Genomic DNA, 15405 nt, shown 5'->3' on the forward strand with positions numbered 1-15405 from the left:
TTATTTATTTGACAGAGACACAGCGGGAGAGGGAACACAAACAGGGGGAGTGGGAGAGGGAGAGGCAGGCTTCCTGCGGAGCAGGGAGCTGGATGCAGGGCTCGATCCCAGGACCCTGGGATCATGACCTGAGCCGAAGGCAGACACTTAACGACCGAGCCACCCAGGTGCCCCACATTAGAAGCTTTATGCTCAAGACAGTGTGTCATAGTAAGATTCTGAATATGTGAAAGGTATGCCCTTCTGTTGTAAAGAGAGTCTACATATGGAAATTATTGAGGTTCTAGAAATTACTTTCCTTAAAGCAGACTACTCCTTTTCTCAGTGAAAATCTTCCCAAAAAAAGTATGGAGGGAGGGAGGGAGGGAAGGAAAGGAAGGAAGGAAGGAAGGAAGGAAGGAAGGAAGGAAGGAAGGAAGGAAGGAAGGAAGGAAGGAAGGAAGGAAGGAAGGGAGGAAGGGAAAGAAGTCTTCACATAGTCTTCATACCTAGGTCTATGGGTCCTCTTACTTAAAGACTCTGGAGTAAATGACTTCCATGGGCACTTGAACTCTGAGATGCTGTGATGTTATGATTAGTCAGTCTTTTTCATTACAGGGGGAAGAAAACAATTATCTCAACTACTATTGCCCCCATTCAAGCACATCCAATCAACCTTGGTTCTTTCGTTTTACAAATGAAAGAAACTTCTTTGTGAAAAAGAGCCACCTGTTTAATTGCTGTGGGACTAATTGGTTAAGTAAACACACATATTGACACAATGGTACGCACACATATCATTTCTGTGAGAAAAATCATAACTCCTTGAAATCAGTATATAGAGAAAGCAACAAAGCAAAACCTGAAACCCTGCAAGTCACAACTTGATTACTATTTCCACAGCTAATGCTTGGGCCAAGATGATGGTTGGGGGAAAAAAAATTCTGTGATGAGCACCATTTTATGCTTATGAGCATTCAAAGCACAGGTATGCTATTAAAGCTGCTAAAAACTCTTTATAGCAGCACTGCATAGGATCAACACCATTGAGTAGATTAAATCACATAAGCCTTGGAAAGTAACAATAGAACTTATTAATAAAGTATGATGATAGCCTTAGTGATGTACGAACTTGACGAATGAGTCCAAATATGAGCCATTTCCATATTTAAAAATGACACGTATACAAACCAATCTTCGTGGGAAAAAGGACTACTACTTTATTCAGTATTTTAAAAATAGTTTCATGTGGAAGTCAACCAAAAGACAAAAACCTGTTAGGAATTTAGTATAAATTATTACTCCAGGAGTATCATGTTATACTATCCATGGCAGTTTTTATTTCATAAGAACTGGTCATTTCTTCTAATAAAAATAATTATAGGGGCACCTGGGTGGCTCAGTTGGTTAAGCTTCTGCCTTCAGCTCAGGTGGTGACCTCAGGGTCCTAGGATAGAGCCCCGTGTCAGGCTCCCTGCTCAGCGGGGAGCCTGCTTCTCCCTCTCCCTCTAACCCTCCCCCCACCCCGCTCATTAGTGCGCTTGCTCTCTCTCTCTCTCTCAAATAAATAAATAAAATCTTTAAAAAAAATAAGTATAGAAAACCTATAACTGTATATCCTAAAATTGAAAGCCAAGCAGATTCTCTAGTGTGGTTCGATGGGTTTTACCACATCTGATTTTATATGAATTAGACAAACTCAAAACTTAGTAATTTAAAATAATATTTTTTAATAAAAAAATGAAGATTTTACTGATGACTATGTAAGACACATAGTTTTGGAGTTTTGCAGACCTCACTTTGAATCTTGACTCTACACTCACTTTGGGCAAATAATTTACTTCTCTGAGCCTTAGTCTCTTCATCTCAAAATAATATCAACCTCATGGAGTTTTTTTTGAAATCCAAAACAGATAAAATAGGTGAAACTACCTGACATATCATAGGCTTTCAGTAAAGTTAGTTCCATTTCTCTTTCCGCCCTCTTGAATCTTTTCATTAAAAACTAATTTATGGGGGCCCCTGGGTGGCTCAGTCGGTTGAGCAACTGACTCTTGATTTCAGCTCAGGTCATGATCTCAGGTTTGTGAGATCAAGTCCCTTGTCCTCCGTGCTGAGCGTGGAGCCTGCTTAAGATTCTCTCTCTCTCCCCACTTTCTTCCTCCCTCTCCAAAACAAAAAAAGGGGGGAGGGGCGCCTGGGTTGCTCAGTTGGTTAAGCGACTGCCTTCGGCTCAGGTCATGATTCCGGAGTCCTGGGATCGAGCCCCACATCAGGCTCCCGGCTCAGCGGGGAGCCTGCTTCTCCCTCTGACCCTCTCCCCTCTCATGCTGTCTCTCTCCCTCTCAAATAAATAAAATCTTTAAAAAAAAAAAAAGCTAACTTATGACATATGTAGGTGCTAAGTGCAGAGAAACATCCAAAATGTAAAGTAAAATTTGGCCTCAGGTATTTAAAATTTTCTATGAATAAAGAATGATGTCTGATTAGAGAGGAAACGAACATAATCTCTGGGTGGTCAGATTATATTTTTTTATCTTTGTATTTAGCTCTATGTTCTAATTTCGCTAGAATGAATATGTATTACTATCGTAAATAAATATTTGATATTTCAGTGAATGATGTAGTTTATAATCTATGAGCTGATACATAAAAAAATTACAAGGATTACTATAACCCAGTTTTTAATTTTTATTCCCTAGAGCATATCATATTACTAAATTATTAGTTAAAGAAAAACAGACCCGGTAGCTGACGTGTTAACCACTGCCATGGTTATGGACATCAAGAGAAAAAGAGGAGGTGGGACTGGAAATAATGACTTTTTGTTAAGCGTTCTTGTACAGCCCCCTCCTGCCTCATATCTGGGTTATGGCAACTATATCCTGTCTTGTGTCTCTACTTCCAGGCTTCTCACTATGGTAGACCCCCTTACCTGCAAGAGCATGTGTCCCAAGACCCCCAGTGGATGCCTAAACCATGGATCCTACCAAACTTTCTATGTACTGTGTTTTTTCCTATGCGTACATACCCATGATAAAGTTTAATTTATAAATTAGGTGCAATAAGAAGTTAACAATAACTAACCATAAAAAAGAACAGTTACAACAATACAGTAAAATAAAAGTTATGCGAATGTGGTCTCTCTCTCTCAGAATATCTTACTCTCCTTATTCACCCTTCTTTCTGTGGTAATATGGGGTGGGGTAAAATGCCTCTGTGGAGAGATGAAGTGAGGTGAACGATGTAGGCATTGTGATGCAGGGTGAGACTCCTATTAGCCTTCTGAGGATACGTCAGAAGGAGGATCATCTGCCTTCCGACCACAGTTGACAGCAGGTAACTTAAACAACGGAAAGTGAAACCAGGGATAAACAGGACTACTGTATGCCTTTAATTTCCTTGAATATGACTTCATTTCACCTTTAGCCAGATGGTCTTCCTTTACCTTATAATTCCTTTGCAACCAAAGGTTCACTTGTCATTGTAGGATATGGTAGGCCAGGTAGAAGGCAATCCCCAGCATTTACGAGTAATACACTCTCCCTCAAACTTCACATTTATCTATAAGCGTGAATTTATTGTGAATTATTCTAGACCCCAGTGGGCATAACTTAGATATCTGTCATACTCATCTGTGATCACAGGACACTTACCTTAGTAATCTGGAATTCTGTTTCTCCTGATTATAAACACGTGTGCGTGCATGTGCCCACACACACACACACACACACATGCATACACCACACAACATAGGAAAAGTAAGTGTTTTTATGGCACTGAAGTACAATTTACCCATATTAAGTCAACTTCAAGTATCGATTTTTTAAGTTTTTATTTCAATTCTAGCATACAGCATAATATGAGTTTAAGGAGTACAATATAGTGAATCATCACTTCCATACATCACCCTGTGCTCATCACAAGTGCCCCCCCTTAATCCCCATCACCTATTTCACCCATCCCCTACCCACCTCCCCTCAGGTAACCATCAGTTTGCTCTCTGTAGTTAAGAGTCTGTTTCTTGGTTTGTTTCCCTCTCTCTCTTTCTTTTTCAACCCTACTCACTTGTTTTGTTTCTTAAATTTCACATATGAGTGAAATCATATGGTATTTGTCTTTCTCTGACTGACTTATTTCACTTAGCATTATACTCTCTAGCTCCATCCACATCATTGTAAATGGCAAGATTTCATTATTTTTATGGCTGATTAATAATTCCATTGTGTATATCTACCACATCTTCTTTATCCATTCATCTGTCAATGGACACTGGGACCGCTTCCATAACTTGGCTGCAGTGAACGTAGGGGTGCATGTATCCCTTTGAATTACTGTTTTTGTATTCTTTGGGTAAATAGTAGTGTGATTACTGGATCATAGTATGGTTTTATTTTTAACTTTTTGAGGAACCTCCATACTGTTTTCCACAGTGGCTACACCAGTTTGCATTCCCACCCACAGTGCACAAGGGCACCTTCTTCTCCACATCCTCGCCAACATCTGTTGTTTCTAGCATGGTCGATTTTAGCCAGTCTGACAACTTTGAGGCATTGTAGTTTTGATTTGCATATCCCTGATGATATGTGATGTTGAGCATCTTTTCATGTGTCTGTTGGCCATCTGGATGCCTTTGGAGAAATGCCTGTTCGCTTTGGAGACCAAACTCTTTAAGCTGGCATTCAGGGCCTTCCACAAGCTGATCTCATTCTCCCTTTCTAGCTGTATCTTCCGTTACTCCCATGACAAACCTGTTACCATCTCAGTGTATACTGACAGCCAAATGCTTTATGTATAATGCTTTATGTAATTCTTACAATAGTTCTGCGATTGCATTATTATCACCCCCATTTTACAGATGAGGTTTAGAACCAGATATTTAATATCTTCCTTAAGAGCCCACAGCCAGTTATTGACAGAGCCGGATTCAAACCCAGTTTGACTCCAAAACCAGTTTTCTTAACTTCCTTTCTAGCCAAATGGATCTCTCTGTTCACCATCACTGTAACACATATCCGATTACACGTCCATGGTTTTTTTTAAAGATTTTTTTTTTTAAAGATTTTATTTATTTGACAGAGAGAGACACAGCGAGAGAGGGATCACAAGCAGGGGGAGTGGGAGAGGGAGAAGCAGGCTCCCCGCGGAGCAGGGAGCCCAATGCGGGGCTCGATCCCAGGACCCTGGGATCATGACCTGAGCCGAAGGCAGACGCTTAACAACTGAGCCACTCAGGTGCCCCTAAAGATTTATTTATTTGCGAGAGAGAGAGAGAGATGGGGGGAGGGGCAGAGGGAGAAGGAGAGAGAGAGAGAGAATCTCAAGCAGACTCCCTGCTGAGCACAGAGCCTGACATGGGGCTTGATCTCACCACCCTGAGATCATGACCTGAGCTGAAATCAAGAGTCGGATACTTAACTGACTGAGCCACCCACGCACCCCTACGCTCCCATATTTTTAATCAGAATGTTTACTCCAACTCAAAAACTGTACCCTACCTGTCCTTCAAAGTTTACCTCAGACTTTAACACTTCTGTGAAATCTTTCAACCACCAGCCTACAGTGATATCACCTTCCTTCAGCATCTGAGTTTTTATATTTAACTGTATATGGTTTTAGATTGTCATTAGTTCATTAGGTTCACGGTGTTGTCTTCCCAACCACATAATTAGTTGCTTGATGGCAGAAACCATGGAAGCCAGGTTAGATACACATATAATCTCTAAGATTCTGTTCTTTGGTTTATATTTCTATCACCTGTAGTCCTATGTCCCTGGCAAATGCTCAAAAATGGACTCAGTGTTAAACTAATAACTTTTCATAGAAGATTCTCTCCTTCTATCATTAAAGTAAGCTAGTTCACAAGTCTGAGTTGACAACTTCTCTGGAGGCTATTATGTAATAGATATTATGTAATATTATGTAATACTTGAATGAATATTCAGATTAATATTTTTTAAAAGAAAAATCGTAGTAAGTCATCTTTGTGACTTTAAATAGTTTGAATGGATAGAGGATAATTTTCCAGTTTCATCCTGTCCCTCAGCCTTCCTGGACCTTTTCTGAATAAAAGACAATGTGGTTTTATTTCTATTTAACACAAATTGTAAAACCTCCTCTATCACGTGCCCTTTCAGACCGCTGAGAAAGAACCTTAGCAAAGAGTGAAGGAGGGGAAAACCATACCCAAAAATATGAGTCTTGGATCTGTTTCCTAAAACCAGGAGGTGGCAGAGACTCAGGGAGGAGAGAGGTTGTGTTCCTTGGTTGAAGGTCATTGAAAGGGGTAATGCAGGTATGCTTGGTGAGGCTGTGAGTGAATTTGAGGTCAGGGTCAAAAGAAAAAGGTTATGGCAGCCTACTTGAATATCTTTGTGACAATTTGAACTTACTCCTCCTTCCCTCCCCAGCATAATGTCCCCACTCCCCCTTCTCTGCCTCCTTTCCAGCATCTGAGTTCTTATTCATTCTAATGTAGAGTTCAGAGGGAACTACGTGAATCTGTGCCATTGATTGGTTTTGTTGTTTGCTTAAAGATTGATTTAGCAATCTCCATAATCCATTCTGCCCTAATTTACACTTTGCAGTGCTATGGTACGTTTAGAAGGACTGATTAGTAACAGACTTAATCTCTCCCAAGAAATAACAAGACATATATTTGTAAGTTAATTGCGTTTCAAGTGATCAAGAAAGACTGTAGGTGTGAAAAGAGTTTCAGTAATAGGCATACCTTGGGGGAAGTCAAAGGATTTTTACTTAAATATCTTAAAGGCTAAATCAGAATTCATTGAACAACAGTAGCTCACAAAAAAACTTTTAAAGTGAAAATTATATGAGAGCATTTCATTTATCAGAAGATGGAATGCCTGAGCATTTAGTGAAAAGAACTTTTTGAAAGGAAAGCTGTTTTGTTGTTTGAGGCTTTTGGGGGGTATTGTTTGTTGTTGTTGTTTTACTTTTTCATTGTTTTTCGATGGATCTCTTCCATTCAGGGAAATTAGGTGGATTTACACAAGAAAATAACACTATAGATTCTGGAGAGCTTGATATTGGCCGAAGAGCAATTCAAGAGGTTCCTCCTGGGATCTTCTGGAGATCACAGCTTTTTATTGATCAGCCACAGTTTCTTAAATTCAATATCTCTCTTCAGAAGGATGCATTGATTGGAGTATATGGACGAAAAGGCTTACCACCTTCCCATACTCAGGTAAAAGTAGGCTTTGTTGTCAATAAAATGGAAACTGCTAGTTTGCATTTTTAAAGTTATTCTGTTTCTTAAGTTCAGCTGTTTAACTGTTGGACCACTTTCGTATTGATCTTTTACAGTGAAAAGAATTTTGAATGTAGGTTACACTTGAGGTTTTCGAATTAGTAGAAGAACGGCATTTTCTTCCTGACTTGCATTAATTGTTATTGATGGATTAAAATGTACTAAAATTTGTGAGTAACTAAGTGAATGTCGAACATCATCTGAACACCTAGGAAAACATCATGGATTTTCCAAGTGTTCTACAAAGATTCTGTGAGGATTTCAGAGGATCTTATTCCTTTCATGTAACAGATGCATAGTATTTTCATCTCAAACATTGTATTCATGGAGTTGAAAATATATTGTATTTTTTCTACTTAATGCCAGACTTACTGTTAGTAAAGAAATTATGAGAACATAAACATAAAGAGGATGACATGAACTTTTATCAACTCAAGCCACAATTCCTCAAAGAGGCAAGAGAACTTTCATATATAACCAAGAGTGATCATCTAAGTGGGGTACTCAAAACAATTCAAATACCCTTCAGTCATGCATTCAAGGAACTTTAAAGTCAATCTGCTTGCATGAAAATTATGTCACAGTAACAGTCACAGAGAGCTGCTATCAGTAATTCTATAGGCTTTTTCATAATCTAATACTGGATCAGGGTATGTAAGTTGGAAATTGTGGTTTAAAAGAGGTCCCATTTTGGGGGCGCCTGGGTGGCTTAGTCAGTTGGGCATCTGCCTTCCACTCGGGTCATGATCTCAAGGTCCTGGGATGGGGCCCCATATCAGGCTCCCTGCTTAGCAGGGAATCTGCTTCTCACTCTCCCTCTGCCTCTCCCTCACCCTGCTTCAGCTCTCTATTTCTCTCTCTCTCTAAAATAGATAAATAAAATCTCAAAAATAAAAAAATAAAAGAGGTCCCATTATGTCTAAGAGAAATTATTTAAATTACCTACTATAAATTTGGAGCTCAGACTTTCCTAGGGTCAACTATTATGTTAGTCAACACAGGAATTCCACAAATGTAATAGATGGTTAATTAACATTGACAGTTGGATGAACCTAAAGTTATACTTGATAACCAGTTTATGTACCCATAGAATTTCATGCAGATTTTAATTTGATTTATGAGATCAGGACTGGAGGATTTTCATGTATGCTTTAGAGTATGTAATTTCGTGAGAAATTCTTTTTCTATAACCTAGGAATATAAGTTATGAAGAAAAATTGATCATATATCAATAAAAGAATCGTATCTTCAGAGAAAGAGGAGTAAGAAACTTTGAACATGCTTTCTCTTATGTCACTGTAGATCAGGGAAAGTTTCATATGCATATATAAATTACATAGCTATGAAATTTTTGAATATCATGCTTTGGTACATTCATTTTTCTGATAACATTTTTTCATATCTACATTATTAAAGTAAATGCCTTTGATCCTTGCATATTAAATACTCCCCATTGTGGGGGCACCTGCATGTCTCAGTTGGTTAAGCATCTGCCTTCTGCTCAGGTCATGCATGATCCCAGGGTCCTGGGATCGAGTTCCGCATCAGGCTCCTTGCTCAGCGGGAAGCCTGCTTCTCCCTCTGCCTGCCACGCCCCCTGCTTGTGCTCTCTCTCTCTCTCTCCCCCTCCCTGTCAAATAAATTTAAAAGATCTTTAAAAAAAATAAATAAATACTCCCCATTGTGTACTAGTGTCCAATTTAAATTTTTTATTACAGTTATGTTTGACACCAGTTTATGCTGTAGGTGACGACACAGAGTATGATATAATAACCAGATTGACTTAAGTGGAAGTGGATCTCTAACTTCACTGAAAGCAGAGAGATTGCATTTATATCAATAGTCTGGTGAAATAGAAAAAAAAAATATTTTTTCATTGGAACCATATACATAACTGAAGAAATATACCTCCAAAGCTAATAAGCACAACAGTGAGCATAGAACCTATAAATTCCAGAAAATAATTTCAAAAGAAAATTGTTGTGTACTTTAAAGATTTATTTAAAGATTTAGGGTTGACTCTTTTCCAAGTTATATATACCATATGAGATTAGGGAAATAAAAAGTGCAGTTTCGGGTTTTCCCATAATTCTTCTGGTATTTAAGTACAATATACATAATATCCACTTTTCCTTTCTACCACAATATATGTGTTTAACCAGATTACGTGTTTTCTGAAGCTCCACAGTTATTAGGGTTCCTTCCTCTGGTTTATTCAAGATCAGCAGAGCAAACAACTATTTCTGAGTTCAGTGTTTAAACATGAAATATGCTATAAAGCAGCCCAAATTGAACATTTCTCTATTTCTGGGGAACATTAAATAAATCAACCTGAAATAATTAAAATTGGCCAGCCATTCAGAATAGTCACTTGAGTTTTAAAAGTCTTTGTGACCCTTTATAAAACTGTCCATTTGATTGTTGCCAAGGAATCAATTGACTTTCTTCTCCCTGATGCCCAGTTCATTCTCCTGGACAGTTAGAAGCCTAAAGAAGCAATTTAATGCTTCTCATTTAAGTACATTTTAATTTAACACTGTATCATTTAAGTACGTTTGCATGAAGGCTGTTTCAGAATGGTAGCTGGAGACCTGAGTTCTGGAAGCATACACCCCTACCACTCTTTGACCTTGTGACCTTGAAAAATCACTTCACTTCTCTGCACCTCTTTTTGTCCAGAAAATGAAATCGTTGGATCAGATGATGCCTAAAATCTCTTCCTCCTCTATGTGCCAATGATTTACAGCAAGACCATGCCACCACCAAAAAGTTTATTTAGAAATACAGTTAATGGGACACCTGGGTGGCTCAGTCAGTTAAGCATCTGCCTTCGGCTCAGGTCATGATCTCAGGATCCTGGGATTGAGTCCCTCATCGGGCTCCCTGCTCAGTGGGGAGTCTGCTTTTCGCTCTGCCCCTCCCCTTGCTTGTACTCTCTCTCTCTCTCTCCAATATTTAAAAGGAAATACAGTTAAGTATTCATAGATTCTGAGTTCTCATCCTTTTTTTAAAAGATTTTATTTATTTATTTATTTGAGAGAGAAAGAGAGCAAGCATGAGTGGGGGGCAGAGGGAGAGGGAGAAGTAGGCTTCCTACTGAATAGGGAGCGCAATGCAGGGCCTGATTCCAGAACCCTGAAATCATGACCTGAGCCACCCAGGTGCCCTAGTTCTCATCCTCTTAATAACTGAATTAAGTTGAGCGTATGGATAATCTAACTGCTCAGAAATGAACCAGTAGGACAGCTTTATCAAGTCTAACCTTGTTTCATGATCACTTCCCCGAAGTGGTGAGACTGAATGTTATCCTAAAAATAGCATAAGATCCTAAGACTTGCCCTCACAAAAAAAAAAAAAAATCCATGTCTCCATCTTATGAATAGGTATTACAGAGTTAAGCCAGTAGCCCAAGTTTGTTCGTAAGTGATTGCTTTTTACTTTACACCCTGAGAACAACAGTTATGAAAAGTTTTTGTTCCGTATAATTTGTTTACTTTTTGTAGACATAGGCTTAGTGTTAAGTAGAGGACTTGTCTCTAGGTATTTGAATAACCCTCCTGAAGGCATGTGTGAAATGCCCCTACAGAAGAGCCTAGGCAGATTCTCAGCAACTGTGGCCTCCCGCCCACCACCACCCCCCTCCATGCCCAGCAACTCCAACCTCATTTTATTGTTCAGGGTGTGATGCAAATGGTGATTCCTACGAATGAAGGTGGTGACTATGAGTATGAGCTTGAAAGACCAGTTAAAACTCAAAATTTCCTCCCTTTCAATCTTTCAGCTACTGAGTTTAATGTCAGAGGAGAAAAATGTTTATATGCAAAGGAGCCATAAAAAGAAACTTTTCCCTGCCTCCTTGCCATGCTAATATAAATATTTAAATCTGATGAGAAAACGAATGGCTTATTTGAGATACAGGCACCTTTAGAAAGTGCTGCATTCATTTTCCTCCAATAATTTTGGAATACAATTCCAGTGAAAAATTTGCAGGTTAAATATCCACGCCAGTGATTATTTTCATCCTTGTAAGATAGAAGTGAAAAAAAGTTATTGAATGCTAACCAACTTATGGCTTTTTGTGTGTATTTCTCACAGCTGCGTGATGTCATGAGGTAGTTCTCCTACACACAAAAAAAAATGACAAAAAATGCTTTTACATGTAAATAAAAATTTTAATATGTTGGAAACTGAATTAGATATTCTAAATTCTGTCCAGTAGTAACGTTAGAGGTCTGATCAGTACAGTGGCGACACATTTAATCATGAATCTCAGAATCCCAATGGCTGATTTTATTCCAGTTTGGTTGTATTAAGGGATTCATATAATAAACTTCTCTTCAAACAGAGCTCTGATGAAATTCCATTTCAGAAATCTATCAGAAAGTAGAATATTGGTAATTCACGTAGATAGTGCTGTAACATTATATATATTGCACTGTGGTGTATTTTTCACCCTCAGGAATAAAGTGAAACTGGGTAAGAGTCTAAAGCAACTGAATCACTTAGTGATTTAAAACTCAAACAAAAGTTTAAGGAACTTTTATCCAACAAGTTTATTAAAACCATGTTAGAAAGTCTTTGCAGTGTCTTCCAAACTCACTGCGTTATCTCTGGTTACAGAACTTTACTCTTACCAGTCACCCTCCATATTTTTAATTATCTAATTATCTTTAAATGCTCCAGTTCTTCTAGCTACCCAATGTTCATGATTAATCTTGCTAAACCAAAACTTAAGCTTAATGACGTTGACTTCATAATAATAACTGGGCATAGCTGCTCTTACTGTCATCCCTTCAGAACCCATCCATTGTTGAATTTTTTGGACTTTCGATAAGAGATGTACCAGCATCTTGATACCGGTTTTTAGTTTCACCATAACTGAGGACAAAGCCATGGATTTCTTCATGGTGCCTGGGATGGTAATGTCAGGGTCACAGGGAGGAGCACGGTGGGTGGTTGTAAAGACCTGAGCTTTCTCACAAAACAACTCCACCGCTTATGAGGTATCGAACCCTCCTCAAGCTCCTCAAGGGTTGGTTTCTTCCATCTTTATGGTGGAAATATCAACACCATCCTAGAAGGGTGGCCACAAGGATTCAGTATGATCCTGACACAGAGTACTTATCAGTGATAGTTGTTACCACACAGGGATTAAGTAGGAGATGACCCGAAGAGATGATCTCCTGGTTTAGGTTGCCATGTTTGAAATGTTACAGGCTCGTGGTTGTATCCACACATGGCCTTGCACTCATCAAACTCTTTATCAGTTGCAAGACTTAGCTCTAACCCTGGAAACTGACTTTGTATCAGAGCAGAGGGGAGACGTTGGAACAATGAATGAATGAATGAATGAATGAATGAATGAATGAATGGAGAAGCAGCTACAACCGCAATGTGGCTGAGCACTAAACATCTGTACTTATCCTTCCCCCAGTATGACTTTGTCGAGCTCCTGGATGGCAGCAGGTTGATTGCGAGAGAGCAGCGGAACCTGCTGGAGCCCGAGAGAGCAGGGCGGCAGGCGAGATCCGTCAGTCTGCACGAGGCTGGCTTTATCCAGTACTTGGATTCTGGAATCTGGCATCTGGCTTTTTACAATGACGGGAAAAATGCAGAGCAGGTGTCCTTTAATACCATCGTCATAGGTAAGAACGGTCTTCAAAAGCATCTTTCTCCCGGGCTGCAGCCTAAACAGTGTGTTGAATGGAAGCTCGGTTGTCTTCACCAATTTGGAGTGATTCTGAGGGTGATAAAGCCTGAGGTAAAACGTGAGACATATTTTTAAATCGTTTATTTATGCATATGTGACCTACCGTGAAGCATTGGGAGAACCTGTTCTTTACAAGTATCTTGGAGGCCGCTGCATCTTGAAAACACTTTAAAACATCCGCATTTGAGATGGCAGTGCTTTGCTTTTTACTACTCGAATAATCTGGTGCAAATGCATCCTTTTTTTTTTTAATTTTGGCGATGGAGCGGGCCATCCATCACTCCTTCCGTGCGGAGCTAAAACGATCAAAGTGACCCAGTTTACCTTGTGCGAGAAGCAGGCCAGACCATAAGTGTTCCTTCTCTCTCTTTTCTTCAGAGTCTGTGGTGGAATGCCCCCGAAATTGCCATGGAAATGGAGAGTGTGTTTCTGGAACTTGCCATTGTTTTCCGGGATTTTTAGGTCCGGATTGTTCCAGAGGTATGCGAGTTAGAGCCTTTTCTTAAGCCGGTATAAATAAGCCGTAGAAACACGAGTAATGCCGAAAACCAGCCAGACAAGAAAGGAAGGGGGAGAAAACCGGCAAACTCCCTGTTCCAGCGACGCATCGCCTTGCTCTGGGGCTGTCGCCTGAGAACGTGGCCGTTAATCCCTCTGTCGTGTTTTATTTCACAGCAGCCTGTCCCGTGTTGTGTAGTGGCAATGGGCAGTACTCCAAGGGCCGCTGTCTCTGCTTCAGCGGCTGGAAGGGCACCGAGTGCGACGTGCCCACCACGCAGTGCATTGACCCGCAGTGCGGGGGGCGTGGGATCTGCATCATGGGCTCTTGCGCTTGCAACTCGGGATACAAAGGAGAAAATTGTGAAGAAGGTAAACTGTGCCAGTGTCTGCAGAAGTCTGTGCTTCTCTTCAGAGAGAGATTATCTCTCTAATCTTCACTTTGGCAGATGCATCTTTTCATGTGCCTCCTCGTGAAAGTAACTTTGATTTCTATGCTCAGACAGATGCCCCATTTTGTTAACATTTTAACTAATAAAAAACACAAATGCCAGAGAGCCCCTCGGCTTTCAGTCCTGTGAATCTTTTTTTTTTTTTTTTTTCCACTCTGAGGAAGGAAGCAAACATTTGTGTCTCGAAACTAACAGTGGACTGTTGTTTCGCTTTGTTGTTTTGTTGTCTTTGCTTTTTTGGGTTTGTTTTGTTTGGGGTTTTTTGTTGTTGTTGTTGTTTTGTTTTTTGGGGTTGTTTTTTTTTTTTTACAGTTTTTCACATTGATGCCAGCTTGTAAGTCTAGCATTTTGGCATCTCTAGAAAGAGGTACTATATATCACGTAATATACTAGTGGAAAAAAGTACGCCGTGGGATGGTTGCATAACTGTGTGATAGTCAAGATGCTATACTGTAAAGTGCAGTTGAATTGTTTTTTCCAAAAGCAGAAAAACACCATTTCCGTTCTTCAATCAAATTGATTTTATTGATCTGTACACAGAAAGTAATGCCATTAAGTCTCTGGAATTAAATTTTCAGGCCATTGACCCTACAAGTGTAAAGTTTTATTGAGTCAAATTGCTAAATTAAATCTCGTCATCTAAAGCACATTAAAGTGAATTAAGAAGGATAGAGAGTATGCAACTCATTTATTTCTCAAACAGTTTGAGAGTCCCATACAGCTGTCAGGATTCGGGGGTTATTGATTAGGTCAGCTGATACAATTTTGTTACAGAGAAGCCAATACTTATTACTGTCTGATTAAGCAGAACAGAGAGCAATAGTCTGAAATCTCAGGAGCTTGTGTGTGTGCAATTCGTGAAAATTCCAAATCCTTGCAAGAGTCACCATTACCGGAATGGCTTGATCCTTAATGCTGTGTTGTATGATTCTTTGCGTTTCCAGAAACAAGTTCTTGAAAATAGTAGGTAAATAGTTGAGTCTCCAGAATTTTCATATATATTAGACTGGGATTTAATTCTTTATCCTGCGTGCAATGTGTATGTGTGACATCTTCTAGATTTAATTGTGAAATTGTTCTCTTTTCTCTCTACCCTCCAGCCGACTGTCTGGACCCCGGATGTTCCAATCACGGTGTTTGCATCCACGGGGAATGTCACTGCAGTCCAGGGTGGGGTGGTACCAATTGTGAACTAGTGAAGACCATGTGTCCAGACCAGTGTTCTGGTCATGGAACGTATCTTCAGGAGAGCGGGTCCTGCACCTGTGACCCTAACTGGACTGGCCCAGACTGCTCAAATGGTAAGGTGCATAAGTGCAGGGCGATTGCATGCTTAATATTTGTAGCTAGGGGCACCTGGGTGGCTCAGATGGTTAAGCGTCTGCCTTCAGCTCAGGTCATGATCCCAGCGTCCTGGGATCGAGCCCCGCATCGGGCTCCCTGCTCAGCAGGGAGCCTGCTTCTCCCTCTCCCTCTGCCTCTCTCCCTGCTCATGC

General features: G+C 39.9%; 1 protein-coding gene across 3 annotated transcripts in view; it reads left to right on the forward strand.

Annotated features, from left to right (window-relative positions):
• The window catches only part of LOC102739309 (teneurin-3), a 163706-nt gene that overhangs the window by 37644 nt on the left and 110657 nt on the right, over positions 1 to 15405 (forward strand). For all 3 annotated transcript variants that reach the window (XM_081807280.1, XM_081807289.1, XM_081807295.1), the window contains exons 3-7: positions 6972 to 7186; positions 12684 to 12894; positions 13338 to 13439; positions 13635 to 13829; positions 15010 to 15210. In XM_081807280.1, coding sequence (XP_081663406.1) covers positions 6972 to 7186; positions 12684 to 12894; positions 13338 to 13439; positions 13635 to 13829; positions 15010 to 15210 — 924 coding nt within the window. The remainder of the gene's footprint in view (positions 1 to 6971; positions 7187 to 12683; positions 12895 to 13337; positions 13440 to 13634; positions 13830 to 15009; positions 15211 to 15405) is intronic.

This window comes from Leptonychotes weddellii, chromosome 2 (genome assembly GCF_054177405.1).
Source record: "Leptonychotes weddellii isolate Sample4059 chromosome 2, ASM5417740v2, whole genome shotgun sequence".
Taxonomy (NCBI): Eukaryota; Metazoa; Chordata; class Mammalia; order Carnivora; family Phocidae; genus Leptonychotes; species Leptonychotes weddellii.